At 47.8% G+C, this 15527-nt stretch overlaps 2 protein-coding genes across 5 annotated transcripts in view; one reads left to right on the top strand and one right to left on the bottom strand.

Moving 5' to 3' along the window:
- Nucleotides 1-4003, top strand: part of EPG5 (ectopic P-granules 5 autophagy tethering factor) — a 54898-nt gene extending 50895 nt beyond the window's left edge. For all 4 annotated transcript variants that reach the window (XM_054651549.2, XM_054651547.2, XM_054651548.2 and 1 more), the window contains exons 43-44: nt 856-970; nt 2073-4003. In XM_054651549.2, coding sequence (XP_054507524.2) covers nt 856-970; nt 2073-2255 — 298 coding nt within the window. In that variant the 3' untranslated portion in view covers nt 2256-4003. The remainder of the gene's footprint in view (nt 1-855; nt 971-2072) is intronic.
- A 246-nt stretch (nt 4004-4249) lies between these two features.
- SIGLEC15 (sialic acid binding Ig like lectin 15) lies at nt 4250-14578 on the bottom strand. The gene is made up of 5 exons (XM_054652119.2): nt 14253-14578; nt 12038-12421; nt 8645-9004; nt 7576-7606; nt 4250-6087 (listed from the first exon to the last, which is right to left on the bottom strand). Exons 1-5 carry the CDS (start codon nt 14302-14304, stop codon nt 6015-6017), a joined length of 900 nt encoding a protein of 299 aa, XP_054508094.2. The 5' UTR covers nt 14305-14578; the 3' UTR covers nt 4250-6014.
- Nucleotides 14579-15527: the final 949 nt, after the last annotated feature.

The raw sequence follows: 15527 nt of genomic DNA, 5'->3' as shown, positions 1-15527 counted from the left end.
TGAATCTGACTTAATGTCCCCCTTAAGCAAAGTTTGTAGGCACTGTTGGTCAGAGGAAAAGGTACTTCCACCTGGTCTATGGAAAACTATTTCACTTGACTTCCCAAAATTTTGTATAAAAACAGACACATTAGAATTTCTGTTCTAATCTAGAGGGATTGGAAATGTTAAGTGATGCACAAAGGAGCGTTGTGATTCACTCTACCTTCTAAACACAGACACCAAGTTTGGTTGTTAGGTGTCAAAACCAAGTTCACTCAGGAAAGAATACTGAGGAAAAACCCCATAAATGTTTGTAGAACAGCAACTCAACTCTGCACCTAACCATAACTTCTTGTTTTTAAAGACCTTCTAGGATGCATTGCTGTTCAAATTGCCCTGAATTCTTGGTGTCATTCAGCTCATCCCTTGATTTGGGTGATAGTAATGTTTTACATTCTGTCACCTGAGGAGTATTTCAGCTAGGCTTGAAACAGATGCAGGATTTCCTATAGAGGTATTACATTATCTTCTAGTATGTGTTGTGTCCTATTTTGTGTATACCCAGAGAATACCTAGGATCCCCTTCCACCCCTGGCAGTGTCCCAGGCCAGGTTGGATGGGGCTTGGAGCAACCTGGTCTTGTGGAAGGTGTCCCTGCCATGGCAGGGGGTGGAACAAGATGAGCTTTAAGGTCCTTTCCGACCCAAACCATTCTGTGGGGTTCTGTGACACTGAAGTGGTTTCTGATGCGTTGGAATAGATCCTCTCAAGCCTTTACTTTGTTCCTCGTACGAGAGATGCCTCGTGGGTAGCTCTTACAATGTTGAGACTTGCAGATCTGGTGTCACCCTGCCCCTCGGTCTCTCCGTGCAGGTTCCGCGTGGTTGCCCGCAGTTTGTCCGCCTTCCTCCTGGCGCAGATCCCTGCCGAGAGCCAGGTGCGCCTCAAGGCCGGCTCGGAGCCCAGGCTGTCCCAGAAGGCTCAGCAGGTGAGGTGTGCCCATCTCTGGCTGCTTGGCATGCCCTCTCTGCATGCTCGTTTAGCTTTTGGGGTGAGCTTTGTAAGAGTCACAAGTATTTGTGACTCTTACCCAAAAGTTGCAGGTATTTCTAAGTATTTCTTCAAGGTAAATCCGGCTCTCACTTTGCTGCTAAACTTTGGCAGCAGGACTGTGTGTTTGACTCTGTCCTAAAGGTGATCCTGGTAAAACTTTATACAGTGTTCTGTGTTAATATGAAGAATTCATTCTTTTTCAAAAATTCATTTTTGAATCTTACATGTTTAAAAGGGGCAGATGAACTCACGTCTGTAAAGCCCGACTCGGAAAGTTTGGAGTGTAGCAGGTAGAAGGAATTTAAAACAAACAGGAAAAAACAGTGCTGCTGTGATTTGCACTGCTTTTCAGTGATAAAGCAGGGCTACACTCACGCTGACATTTGTTTATGTGAGGTCAGGGCTTAAAAGGCCTGTGACAAATAAACATTCCCCCTTTAGCATGTGCACTGACCATGGTGTTCTTTCAGTAAGCACTTGAGAAGAGGAAGGAGGAGTTGGTTAGAAACCAAAGTAAAGTAGCTTGGTACAGCTTGTTTCTCTAAGAAAAGAACAAAACTTGGTCAGAAATATTTTCTACAGCTGCCCTTGCTAGTCCTGCCAACATACGATTTTTAACGTGACAGTTAATATTTAACTTTAATACTATTAATAGGAGCAAACCAATACTTCCATGAAAGTCAGTATATTCATGAGAACAACCTAAAGTGAAGATTTAAGTGTGTTGCAGCCTGTAGTTTGACATAATTTCTGTGAAACCGTTCTTGAGTTCATGAAGTAGATATTTGACAATATTTGGGTTACAGAATCCTAGGAAGCAATAATAGGGCAGTTTTTGTGTTGAACGTGGGGAGAGAACAGCTTGAAAAATAAAAGTTGACATGAAACACTGTTAGGAGATGACAGTTTGCAACTGTTTTGTTCTGAGTACTCTATGTTCTGTAGTAGGTGAGGATCCTTTAGGGGAATTGTGCACATGGTGTTGTGTTATGGACCAAAATACACAAAACTAACAGAATTTTCCCTTTTCCCCGTAGGCACTGAGTGCTCTCGAAGCCATGTCATCCAACAAACAATACATGGATTACCAGGAGCAGCTCTCCCAGGCCTCTGTGTTCATCAAGCACCCTGAGCACTGCCTTCAGGATGGCAATAACCTCCTGTCCCTCCTGGTGAACACGCTGTACCCAGAAGTGCATTTTTTGGACAGCATTCGGTAGCAGCGCTGGGTGGGCAGTGGCTCTGGTTTACAAACAGTGTCCTTATTGCACAAATGATTTTTACCTTCAGAGTTCCACTTTAATTAAGTCAGACCTGCGAATAAGAACATCTACACAATGACAATTTTCTCCACTTCAAGGTTTTCTTGCTTTCTGTTTGCGTTTTAGGCCTGTGGAATTGCTTAATGGTTTGCATTTTGGCAGGGGGGCTTTGGTTTTATTTTTATTTTTTTTGACTGAAAGCACTTGAATATCTTCTGTGTGTGGTGCCCTCTGGAGAGAAGGGTGCCTGGGGATAGGTGTACAAATCACTAGTCAGCACAGCTCACTGTAGTGTCTGAAGTTTTTGCTTGGTGCCTTTTTTTATTTTCCAGTGTGTCATCATTCAGGCCAGTTCAAATGTGAGTGGAGGGTTGTGTGTAAAAGAGGTTTGACTTTCTTAACCAGGATCCCTCTGAGTCTTACCTGATGTGTCTAGCGATTTTTGTGAAATCCCTGTATTTGAAAGGATGGTATTTTAAGTCTTGACTTTTTTGCTATCCCACAGAAATCTGTAGTTTAGAGGCATGCCTAGAATCTTTACCCACTCCTGTAAATATCAGCACAAATGGGAACTATGAACATTGTTTTTTCCTGTTTTCTAAACATTGTGTGTCTGCATCTATATTGATTGATTAAATGCAAGTAACTTCTAGCCAAGTTCAAGGGGATTTAAATCCAGAGACATATTTTCTGGATCTCCAGTGTCTGAGAGGGGAACAGTCAGTTACAATCATGTTAAATAGGATTCCTTAATTCCTTAGTCTGGTTGTTTAGGAAATGTTCAACCACCACCACCACTTAAGCTTATTTTCTTCTGCCTGGCTGGACATGACATAACAGGATTTTAGATGACACTGTGAATAGGCATTTTTGTTGTATTAAATTTGGTGATCACTTGTTAAAATTCTGTTGCCAAAGCATGAACCATGAGCCTGTAAATCTGTTGTTTCAGCTGAATGATCACTGGTTTTGTTGCCTTGTCTGATCATAGGATGCACTTTTGTTTAGGAAAAGCAGAAGGCAAATTTTTCCTGGTGCTTGTTTGATGTCCCTTTAATCACTGGTGTGTTTGAGCTGGCCCAAGGTCCTGCAGTCCCAGTCCCTACAGCTCTGTGAAGGAACTGATCACTTTTTCTCCTCCATTAATTGTGCCTTTGTGTTTTTGACATGGTTGCACGTTAAAACATGAGTTCTGGTCAATAGGGGATAGAAATGTGCTACCTACTGGTCAATGATGCTTTGAGCTGTTGCTCTTAAACCATGGTTCTGGTGCTAGAGGACAGATCACCTTTTCCTTCTTGGCAGGTTCTGCTAATTATGCCAGCTGGGTCCTTAGATCACCATCATTTTAATGTGGTCTTAGAGTTCTTTGCTCTATCTGCGAGCCTATAAATAAATATATATATGTACATCCCTCTGTATAGTAACCAGATACCAATGCAGCATGGTTTTTAACAGACTCTTTTGGAAAATTCATGTCTGGAGGAATACATTCTGCTGCTTTCCCCCCCAAAGACTTAAAAGCACTGGGTTTATTAGGTTAAATGTTATTGATCAGTTGCCTATAAATGTGAAGAAGTCAGAAGTACGTGTGTGACATGCACTTTCAAAATGAGGAATTGTCTCAGCTGTTGAGTTTTTACAAATGTTGTATTTATAACATGCTCTGTCTGCAAAGACCATGCAAAATAAAAATGGAAAATCAAGCAGTTGGTGGCAGACACTGTGATGTTTTCAGCCTGGTAGAAGGATCCACATCAGACACCACCACATCGTTGCTGTATGTGCCCTCTGCAGACCAATCTTCTGGCAGTGGCTGAAGCCTGAACCTGTACTGCACTTCCCTGTGCACATGTGAACTCCACAGCTTGGGGCCTTATTTTCCAAGTGGTGCCCAGCAGATGGAGTTTTTATTCCTTCTAGTTTTACTGGAAGGGCTTTGGCATTCCCTGCGTTTCCCAGATGAGTTCAATACCAGAAGCATCCTGGTGGGTGCACTGCTGTGTTTTGTGCCTCCAGTTTATGCGGGTTTGAGTGGGTGTTTGATTCTCCCGTGAGGACCAGGGGGAACCTGTTGGTTTTGGGACATGAGGTCTGATGCTTCTTTTTGGACCCAAACTACTTGAGTTAAAGAAGTAATTTTTTGGAGAAAAATTCAGAAAGCCAAGCCTAAATCCCATGCACAGGGAGAAGTGAGTTCTCATTACTATATGTCTGTAAATCATAAGGGCTCAGAAATCCAATTCAGTTTGTTCAACTGATATCTCTGAGGTATCTTTCCTCTGTGACACCTGTGAAACTGAGCTTACAGGTCTGTGACTACACTGTCTGCTGTAACTTCCCTTTTCTCTTTGCATCTCTTCTTATTTTTTATTAAATCTGGTTTTGTCACTGCTAGAATTTTAAGCAGGGATTTAAAAGATCAGGTTCAAATATATCCTCCCATTTATTTTTTCTTTCCCCCTTATCATTCTGGCCAAGTAATTTAAATTTCTGCTTTGCTCTCCCAGTGCAGATCTTATGAAGAGGTGAACTTTGAAATAATGGTTCCCAGCCTGGGGTCGAGTTTGCAAGCTTGATGGTATTTCAGTAGCAGTTTGGTGGTTGTTACCAGGAGCAGGATTGTCTGGGGAGCAGTGTTGGAGCTGCTGCAGTGGGATGGTTGCACAGAGCATCAAATCCAGCAGTGTAAATGTGAAAGTGAGTTCAAGCCACCTGCTCTTTCTTAATTCTTTCTCCTCATCTAAGCCAGCCTGTTGCTGTCTCCAGCCCTGTCCTGGGCCTCTGCCTGCCTCTCCAGGACTCCAGGTTTACCCATGTTGCCCTATACCATAAGCTGGATCTGTTCACCTGATTTTGGAGGAGGTTCACAGTTGGGTAAGAGATTTGTCTGTGGTTGGCCTTTGTGACTTCGTGGCCTTTGGGATTTTGCAGTAGTGACTTAATCTCAGAAGAGAGGGATTTAAGAAATGAGTAGTCAGACCTTAAAGAAACTCCTTTGTGTAACACAGGGTTTTGAAACATTTTTTTTAGCTATTAAGAGAAAAACAACAGCCCAACAATTTTGTGTATTGAAACATTTATCACAAAGCTCTGAGTTTCAGGAGCTGAAGCAGAGTTAGAACACAGACTAGTTTAGACTTCTCATATCCTGCTTTCAGCTCTACCAGTTTTTGGAAAACATCTTTTTGCTTGGAGTCCTCTTTAAAGTTAAGGTTTCCTTTTAAACTCTAAAATAAACTCTTCTGGACATTTAGGAATAATAGTAATAATAATTTTTTAAAAAAGGAACAAGCCCCATCAGAAATTCCAGTAGTGTTTTGCCACAGCAAGGAATTCCATCATGTCAGTAGCCCACTTGGATGTGGTTGGAGAAGTGGAGTGCTGAAAATGCTTTTCAAAGCAATGTTTGGAAAATACCAAAGCAAAAAGCTCTGAGGCAATTTTATACTATTGTATACTATTGCCTGCTTGCTTAAATATTTGATAGGGGCTAAAAACACAGCTAAGTTACAATTGACCACGTTGTGCCCTTCCAGCTCCATCACTCTTCTCTTTTTCCCATGAAGGCTGCCATCACTTGTGAGGAGAAGCAGGGCTGGAGCTCACGGCATGGTGGAAGGGACCTTGGAGATGATGGAGTTCATCCTCCCCGAGGCTGGTGTGATCCCCTGGGGCTGGCTCTGTGCTCCCTGGGGCAGGGGATCCGTGGCTGCCTCAGCTGCGCCGGGGCCGGCTCTGGCTGTGCCTGTGCTCGCAGTTCTCGTAGGTGCACTCCAGCTGCTGGGGCCTGGCAGGGGGACAGGTGGGAAAGGTGAGGGCGTTCCAGGCTGCTCTGGGATTTGCCAGTGGCTCCAGTGGAAGCGTCTCTGACACTCCGAGACAGAGCCTCTTCCACTTGACAGTAGTCTCAGCTGCAACTGCTGTTTTACACCTTAAAGCTTTTACATCTTAAAGCATGCAGGGCAATCTCGTGCACCTTTAGCATCCACTGTCTGGGCCACTGTCCTGCCCAGAACCTCGTGAGGTTGTGACAAACCAACCTGCACCAAGGGAAATATTAGGAAAAGGTTTTTTACAGAAAGAATATGATAAAGTTCTGGAATGGTCTGCCTGGGGAAGTGGTGGAGTCACCATCCCTGGATGTGTTTAAAAAAAGACTGGATGGGACACTTGGTACCCTGGTTTAGTTGAGGTGTTAGGGCATGGGTTGGACTGGATGATCTTTAAGGTTTCTTCCAACCCAGTGATTCTGTGATTCTGTGAACTCTGGGAAACCTCTCCTGAGCAGGATCTTCTCATGTAAGTGTTTGGCTTTAAGCCTTCCTATCTGTGTAGGTTTCTATCCAAATATAACCAAGGGTACAATGTGGTTTAGACCTTGACAAATCAGCAAAACTGTGGTTTTTAGTAAGAAATTAGAGATTTGAATGTAGGATTAAATTCCTTGTTTCTTTAGCTGTGCCCTGTACATTTGACTGTCCCCCATCCCTTTCCCTTGGGTGGATAATCCATTGTTGGTTTAACGTGGCATCACAGAACCATGGAAGGGTTTGGGTTGGGAGGAATCTTAAAGCTCATCCAGTGCCACCCCCTGCCATGGGGCAGAATGCCACCTTCCACTGTCCCAGGCTGCTCCAAGCCCCATCCATCCTGGCCCTGGGACACTGCCAGGGATCCAGGGGCAGCCCCAGCTGCTCTGGGCACCCTGGGCCAGGGCCTGCCCACCCTCCCAGCCAGCAATTCCTAATTGCCAAGAGCCCAAAATCTGTGCCTGCCCTCTGGCACTGGGAGCCATTGCCTGGCTGCTGTCCCTGCAGGCCTTGTCCCCAGTCCCTGTGCAGCTCTGCTGGAGCCCCTGGAGGCCCTGGCAGGGGCTCTGAGGTGTCCCTGGAGCCTTCTCTTGTGCAGCTCAACAGCCCCAGCCCTGCTGTCTGCAGCCTTCCAGCCATGCTCTGGGCCTATGGCACATGTAAACTTCTGTCAGCCCTTTGCTGGTGCAGCAGCCTCATGCTCTGGTCTCTCAAATTGCTGCCCAGTCCCTTCTCCTCACTCCACCAGGGTTTCCTCTCAGCTGTGCCCAAGCCAGAACTCCTGGGGGCAGTGTCCAGCCCTTGTTCCCTCACCCTGGCTCACCTGGCCATCAGCTCAACCTCTCCTTGCCCCAGCAGCCTGCTCTGAGGCCAGGAAATTGCTACCAAGACTAAGGACATGCTGCATTTCTCACCTGGGCCATCCTCACTCTCCTGCAGGATAACAGAAGGCAAGACATCCTTACCTGGCCAGGCTGGGTGGAGCAGAGGGGGGACCTGTGAAGTGGAAATGATGATGTAGGTTAGCCATGAGGTCAGAGTGGGCTGGGGGAGCCAGGAGTGCCCTAGAGCTGCTGGGAAGCTGCACTGGAGGGTGGTTGTGAATGGGAAGAAGCCCTGATGTTTGGCATGTGGTCCTCTCCATGTGCTTGGGAATTAGGCACCGGAATGTAAGGAGCAAAGCATTTTTGGTTGGTCTGACAACTTCTACTGTTCAAGACAAGTGGTGGCTTCCATGAATGTCAGACTGTCCCTACCATGAGTCACAGTGATGTGACATCTCATTCTTCTCAGTCCCCTTCTGTGCATGCCACCACTCAGCAGCACTGGAGGGCTGGGGACCAGCTGGGGACCTCCTGGCTGCTTGGGATGTGGTATCCCTCAGCCCATGGGTTTTCCCAAAACCCTCTAATTCCCATCTCCTGTGAGCTGGGCACTCCCTGCTTGCACAGCATGGAAGGTGGGGTTTCACAAATGCTGGGGAAGTACTGGCTGCTGAGGCCCTGGGGGACTGACAGGGCGGTCTCTAAAATGAGGATGGCCATGCCAGAAGATTAAACTTGTGTGGGATGCAGCAAAGGTAAATCCTGGCTGTGGGCTACAGGGGAAGAGGTAGTAATTAGCCTGCTTCAAGGGAAAAAAAAAAAAAATCGGGTTATGTAGGCAGTGGTCTCTCCACTGATTTCCCCTGAGCTGGTTTATTAACATTTCTTCTTGGGCACTAAGGGAAACTCCTGCTCCCTCTGAAATTTCCAAATTTCCTCTCTCAGCAGGCCGTGACCAGCCAGCCAAGACCTCTTGGCTCTTCTTGGGTTTCCTGCTAGAACCATCCTTCTCCTAGGGCAGAAAATCATGAAATCATTAACACTCCCTCCCCTCAAAAAACCCCAGTCCCTGTTTATCGACAGTTCTGCTGTCTCTAAAGCCTGCCTTCTGCAGCTTTCCCAAAACCCTCCAATTTTACAAATCCCCACACCTCCTGCCTGGTTTGTCTGCGCATCCCTCCCTGGGATGGAGGCGCATCAGGACACTGACCTTCTCTGGAGAAAGCAGCGAAGCTCAGGATCACCAGCAGAATGACCACCTTGACTGCCAGCGGGACGAAGATGAGGATGAGGAAGGAGGAGCTGTCGGAGGCCCTGAATTTGTAGAAGTAGACGGCCCCCTCTGCCCGGCCGTGGCTGTTGACGGCGGTGCAGGTGTATTTCCCGTCGTGCGTCAGGGAGCGCAGCTCCTTGGTGACGCGGTGGCTGGAGCTGCTGCTGGAGCTCAGGTTGCTGTAGGGGGGTCCTGTCCAGGTCAGGGCAGGCGCTGGCTCCCCCTCGGCCGTGCAGCGGGCCTGGAAGGTGTGATCCCTGCTGGAGCTGACCGTGATGTTAATGATCCTGGGGGCGGCTGTGGGAATGGCAATGGGGGAGGGAATGCGAGTCAGGCTGCAAAGGCAGATCTGGTGTAAAACAGCTGCAATGAAGATTTGGTCTTGGTGGAGCCTCGGCGTTGTTTGGTCAGGGTAAAGTTGGGTAATGGTGGGTGAGAGCTGGACCTGCCCCAGCCTGAACCCCCCTGCCCTGGGCTGAGCCCCAGCGTGGGCAGCAGGGCAGGGGGGATCCTGCCCCTGTGCCCCTGGGCTCAGGTGAGAGCCCACCTGCAGAGCTGCCCCAGCCCTGGCTCCAGCAGCACAAGGAGCTGGAGCTGCTGCAGCCAGTGCAGAGGAGGCCACGGAGCTGCTGCCAGGGCTGGAGCCCCTCTGCTCTGGAGCCAGCCTGGCACAGCTGGGGCTGTTGAGCTGCACAAGAGAAGGCTCCAGGGACACCTCAGAGCCCCTGCCAGGGCCTCCAGGGACTCCAAGCAAAATGGGGATAAATTTTTTAGCAGGACTTTTTGTGACAGGACAAAGGTTGTTTTGAAGCTAAAAGAGTAGAGATTAAGATTTGATGAAAGGAGGAATTTTTTTGAAAAGAGGGTTGCCCAGAGCAGCTGTGGCTGCCCCTGGATCCCTGGAAGTCTCCAAGGCCAGGATGGACAGGCTTTGGAGCAGCATCATCTAGTGGAAGGGGAGTTGGACAAGATGAGCTTTAAAGGTTCTCTTCAACTGAAACTATGTAATGACTCTATGGATGTTGGGATCAGCCCTCTCCTTCCTTGTTATTCTTGGCACTATCTTCTAGATTTCCCCACCCAGCCTGTGTTGGATAGAGGGGCAAAAGGGTTCCCCCAGCAAAGCCTGGATGCAAGGATGTGTGCTCTGTTTGTTCTATCCCAGCAATGGCTCACACATTTTCCTGAACTTTGCCCAAATTCAGCTGTTGTGCCCTTCCTTGTTGGCAGAAGGCAGAGAAGTGCCACTCACCATTGTAGGCACAGGTGCAGCTGGTGACATTTCTGCACTTGGCTGCACCTCCACGAGGTCCAGGACATGTCACCCACAGTGTTCAGCACAAGCATTTTGTGGCTGTTCCTTTGATCTCTGACCTCCAGAGCGCATGTGAGCCCTTTGCTCAGTGCCTGAGACTTGCCAGATTTGGCAGGTTAGTTATAGGGGAAATATCTGCTTCTGGGCACAACCTAGTTTTGATTACCTTTGTTTCAGCCCCAGAGTTACCAGGTCACTTTCAGGTAGGACATTAGGAGAAATTTCTTCACAGAAAGGGTGACTGGATATTGGAAGGGGCTGCCCAGGGAATGGTGGAGCCCTCATCCCTGGAAGTGTTCAAAAAGGTGTTATGGAAAGCAAAGGGCACTAAATGAGTGTCCTCACAGAGAAAGAGCAGAAATTTTTTTTTTTTTTTGACTAGACAACAAAAACAGAGTTTGCAACCACCTACTACAAGTTGTCCTCTTTGTGCACATAAGTGCAAGAGTAATCTGAGTCTGTGTGTCATGGTTCTGTGTGTTTTGGTGTTTAAATTAACCTTTCAGGCACTAATTAACCCCTCCCAATCGCAGTGTCAGGGCCCATTCCCAAGCAGGGTACTGTATCTCTGTGTGTTATCATTCCTCTGTGTTAAAATCCAGGCAGCCCCTGAGAGACAGGTCTTGCTGCCATCCTGCCCTGGTCCTGCTGTGTGTGGGTGTCAGGAGCTGGTGCAACTGAAGGAGAGGCTCAGCTGTGCAGAACTTCTCAGGAAACAGCCAAGCTCATCCTCAGGTCCCATCTGGACACCCACACTGCACAGCAGGCATAAGCAGTTTCCCTCTCAAAACCAAAATCATCCAACCTCAATGGCCTGGGTAAGATCTGAGTCTGCTTCTGAGGCCTCCTGTGTCTCCTAGCTCCCCCTTGATCTGTGAGCTTGCCCTGGAAAGTGGGATTAGCATTTGACATTTGTTGTTGCTCTGAGCTGGTTTTCCAGGAAAAAAAACGTTTCCAGGTTTGTGTTTCGTGCTCCAGAGGATTTTGGATTTATTGGCACATGTGCACCAGGTATCTTGTCTTCCCAATCCCTGTTACCACCTGGGCCCTGTAGTGCTAACACCTGTGAACTTGTGCTCAGCACCTGGGCTGTCCAGTTCAGGGTCTGATGGAGTTTTAACAAGATGTCTTTAACCCCAGTTTAGCTAATCCCAGCTTGCCTCTGCTGCCTGCCCTGATCCTGTGCTGCAGGGACAAGGTGGAATGCACAACTTTTGGTGGGCTCTCACCCCAGCTGCCTGAGCCTCAACATTTCCTTACCAGTTTTGTTCCTATTCCCTTCCCTGCATTTTGCTCACTGTCTTGTGTTGGAAGACTGAGGAGGACAATGAATTTTCCCTGTTATAATGGAGAAAGAAAACTCAACCCTTTAGAAAACCAGAACTGAGGAGGACAATGAATTTTCCCTCTTGTAACGGAGAAAGAAAATTCAGCCTTTTGGAAAACCAAGACTGAGGACAATGAATTTGGCCTGTTGTAACAGAGAAAGAAAATTCAGCCTTTTGGAAAACCAAGACTGAGGACAATGAATTTGGCCTGTTGTAACAGAGAAAGAAAATTCAGCCCTTTGGAAAACCAAGACTGAGGAGGACAATGAATTTTCCCTGTTATAATGGAGAAAGAAAACCCAATGCTTTGGCAAACCAAGACTGAGGAGGACAATGAATTTTCCCTGTTATAATGGAGAAAGAAAACCCAATGCTTTGGCAAACCAAGACTGAGAAGGACAATGAATTTTCCCTGCTATAATGGAGAAAGAAAACTCAACCCTTTGGAAAACCAAAACTGGGGAGGACAATGAATTTTCCCCCCTTGCAATGGAGAAAGAAAACCCAGCCCTTTGGCAAACCAAGACTGAGGAGGACAATGAATTTTCCCTGTTATAATGGAGAAAGAAAACCCAGCCTTTGGAAAACCACCTCAGGTAAACTTGTGCTGCCATTTGTCATTTCCCACATGCTGTGGCTCTCCCCTTGAGGGTGTCTTTGCCTCCTGTGCCTCTCAGGCCCTCTTACCAATCACGTGCAGCCTGATGCCATTCCTGCTCTCGTACTTGTCCTGGCTGTCTCCGGCCAGCTCCACCCGGCAGAAGTACCTCTCGCTGTCGCTCCAGGTCAGGTTGTCCACCCTGATGGACAGGTCCTTGTGCCGGGGGTTGCCCAGCAGCTTGTACTTGTTCTTGTGGCTGATGGCAGTCCTGCAGAGCTCGCTGCTGCTCTGGCTCACACACTTGAAGATCACCGTGCCGTTGTAAGGCTCCTTGATCCTCCAGATGGCCGTGAGCGCCCGGTCAAATGTTTTGTAGGGGTGTGTGAAGGTGCAGGGCAGGATAACCATCTTCCCAAGCTCTCCAGTGACGTCAGATGGGACGTGGACAGACCAGCCATTGCACTGCACACCTGGAGGGATCATGGAATTGCACAATGGTTGGCTGGAAGGGGCCTTAAAATTCATTTCATTCCACCACCAGGGACAATTTCCACTAGCTCAGGTTGCTCCAGGCCCCATCCAGCCTGGCCTTGGAGACTTCCAAGGATCCAGAGGCAGCCACAGCTTCTTTGGGCAACCTGTGCTTGGGCCTCACCACCCTCACAGCCAAGAATGTCTTCCTAATATCTAATCTAAATCTCCCCTCTTTCAGTTTAATATATAGACATGTCTGCCTACCCACTGTTGCACTGCTATTAACAGCTGTAGCAGCAGATTGTGGCTTCAGAAACACATCTGTGCCTCCTGTCTCATGAAACTCCATTAGATCAGGGGCTCTCAGTAGCTGAGAATACCTGTAAAATGTAAATTCAAGTATTTCCACCCATCCCTGGTCTCGTTGGCTTCACCATATGGGCATTCAGCTGTTGGATTACTCCTGTAGACTCAAAGATCAGATTTGGTTTTTGTTCCTCTATCTGTGGCCCATAACACTTGACAAACACCTGCGTGGCAGTGCAGCTTGTATTCACCTATTGTGTGTTACACAATGGACAAAGGCCATCCCAGAGCCAGTTCCCTGCTCAGATATTTACACAGAGTCAGCTCCAAGCCAGTATTTTGATTACTGAGATCTGGAGTCGTGCTGCCCTGTCATACACAACAATGGTATGAGCACCTTTTCCAGCCCAGGTAATCTAATAAACAATGCTGCAGCACTGCAGGAGCTTCATGAAGCTCATGGGGTTTGAGCACAAAGATCTGGCACTGAAAACAGTAATTGCTATTGCTTTCTAGCTTATTTGCTCTTGTTTTAGTTATTTTGCAGCATGTCACTGTAACCTTTACTTTAGGAGAACTGTAGATTGTGTGCTTTTGAGTATGACTTGCTTCTCTCTGCTACCCCTTTGATTAGCTTTTCTTTTTTTTTTGTTTTCAATCTTAAGCAAAGAACACTTTTTTTTTCTAGCACATAATCCTCCCTTGCCTTCCAGATGAAAAATAATGTTAAAAATAAGTGCTTTTAATGTTAGCATCTCCGCCCATTTCCATGGAAACACAGTTTGCCTAGTTATGAGTGGAGGGAGCTGTCAACTTTCCCTGTATAATTTACCCTTGACTCTAAAGCCTCAGCGTGGCAGGTCTTTCACATTCCTTTTGTTAATATCCAGCCTCCATTTGCTAATGGAACTGAAGCTCTCACAAGGAAGAGAGAGGCAAACAGCTTGCACACCTTGCAGAAAGTAACTTCCAAAAGGAGTTGTCAGGTCAGTGTTGCTGCTGGTGGTCAGTGGGAAAGGTCATGAGGACAGCAGCAAGAGCTGGGGACCAGCTCACAGCTATCCTTGCCCTGGCCAAATGCTGTTTGGCAGTGAAGCTAAGCAAGTCCTATGGAGTTTAATGGAATTTAAGCACATATTTGAAGCAATGCGATCAACGGAACTTAAGTGCTCAGTGGAACTGGAAAACATTGTGTCTGTTGCATAATAACTTCTAAGGAATATGAAGCGGGGATGAAAATGCTGCATCCACCCGACAAAGCTGGGGAAAAGTCAGATGGACTTCCTGCTCATGTTAGGAAAACAGAAAAATGCAAAAAAACCCCACAAACTGAAGGCCCCTCTGAACTGCTAAGCCTGAGTCTTCACACTGTTGTCACATGCGCTTGGAATGTCAGGATAATTTTAAGCAACATGATGGAGAGTGCAGTTTCTGTAGAGTTTGCTGTAGCAGGCAAACTTGGGCTGGGGTGAGAGGAGGAGCTGTGAGCAGACAGGGGCTGGGAGCAGGCTCAGGACTCACCCTTCCTGGAGATGCGGAGGAGGCACAGGAGAACCAAGCTGAGCTCTCTCATGCTGCTCGATGTCCTCCCCGAGGGGCATCAGCACAGCAGAGCCATCTCCTCACATCTGAGCTGCTGGCCCTGCAGTGACAAAAGGTTTTTCCAGGGGGTAGGAGAAGTTGTGGTTTTCTTCTCCCCGGAGGGAATGAGTTGTTTAGCTGAACCAGCTCTGGGCTCAGGTATTAATAGTTCTGCGGTCAGTCATATGAAAATTACACCAGAAGGAATCACACTGTTAACCACTTTCCAGCTAAAGGGAGGGAATTGCAGACTGGAATTGCAAACATCCATGTGTGTGATGGGGCAAGAGGGGATGGCTTTTGCTACCCACTTACCAGCCTAGAGGAAATCCTTGCAATCAGCCTGAGGTTGTGACAAGCAAGGCTCTTACTGTACTGTCTTCCTTCTCCTGTACCTGGAGCCTTCAAACCAACTGTGCTTTACCCCTTGTCATCCCTAGGTATAGAAAAAAACCCCAAACCACTCTTCTTTTGAAGAAGAAGTGTGTCTATTCCGAGGTTCACTGGTGGATGAGTGGTTTGGTGTCCCCTGGCACCCTGCTCTGTCCACTCTCACATGACCCCAATGAGTGATGACTCATTCCCTCCTCAGAAATAAGATGAATTCCAGTTTTTTGCCCAGCACCTTTGTGCAAATGCTTGCTGCTTTCCTTCTGATTTAGTTTTAGCAAATTAACTGTGCAGTTTGCTCATCTGCAGAGCCTGTGGGGAGCTGATCGTGTTTTCCCCTCGCCATCTCCCTTATGGCAATCTTGTGCTAAGTTTAACAACCCTGGGGTGTGAATTCCCTGTCTGGGTTCACCTTGAGGTTTGCTGCCTTTGCTTCAGGCCACAGGTGTGTGCCTGAACGATCTCACCTTGTCCAGGGTGCTGCTCTAGGATGGTGACAGCGACAGAGCACCCGCAGGACTCACTTGGGCAGGGCTTGCAGCATCCTGGTCCAGCCGAAGGTGTCCCCCATGGAGGGATGGGATGATGTTCCAGGCGCCTCCCATCCAAATCATTCCGTGATTCCCGCTGCAGCAGCCGCTGGAGGGCTCCCAGAGCCAGGATAAGATGCTGCTGGGTCGCTGCTGCCGCTGTCCCTGAGCCCGGAGCCAGCGCCCACCCGCAGGAGCCACGGCAGGGCTCCCCTTGGCCCTTCATCCCTGCTCCTGCGCCTCTGCTCCCTTCTGAGTGAGAGGAATAGCGGGACTGTCTTCACAAACCTGGTAG

Source organism: Agelaius phoeniceus, chromosome Z (genome assembly GCF_051311805.1).
Source record: "Agelaius phoeniceus isolate bAgePho1 chromosome Z, bAgePho1.hap1, whole genome shotgun sequence".
In the NCBI taxonomy this organism is placed as follows: domain Eukaryota; kingdom Metazoa; phylum Chordata; class Aves; order Passeriformes; family Icteridae; genus Agelaius; species Agelaius phoeniceus.
The sequence above is the reverse complement of the archived record's forward strand: the minus strand, read 5'-3'. Positions and strand labels throughout refer to the sequence as shown.

What these genes read in the sequence shown, in the direction of transcription:
- SIGLEC15 (XM_054652119.2), bottom strand. Translation starts at nt 14,304, where the DNA reads ATGAGAGAGCTCAGCTTGGTTCTCCTGTGCCTCCTCCGCATCTCCAGG. An exon ending in CCTCCGCATCTCCAGGAAGG is followed by an intron (nt 12,422 to 14,252) that starts GTGAGTCCTGAG and finishes TGATCCCTCCAG; the next exon opens with GTGTGCAGTGCAATGGCTGG. An exon ending in GCTCCACCCAGCCTGGCCAG is followed by an intron (nt 6,088 to 7,575) that starts GTAAGGATGTCT and finishes TCCCCCTGCCAG; the next exon opens with GCCCCAGCAGCTGGAGTGCA.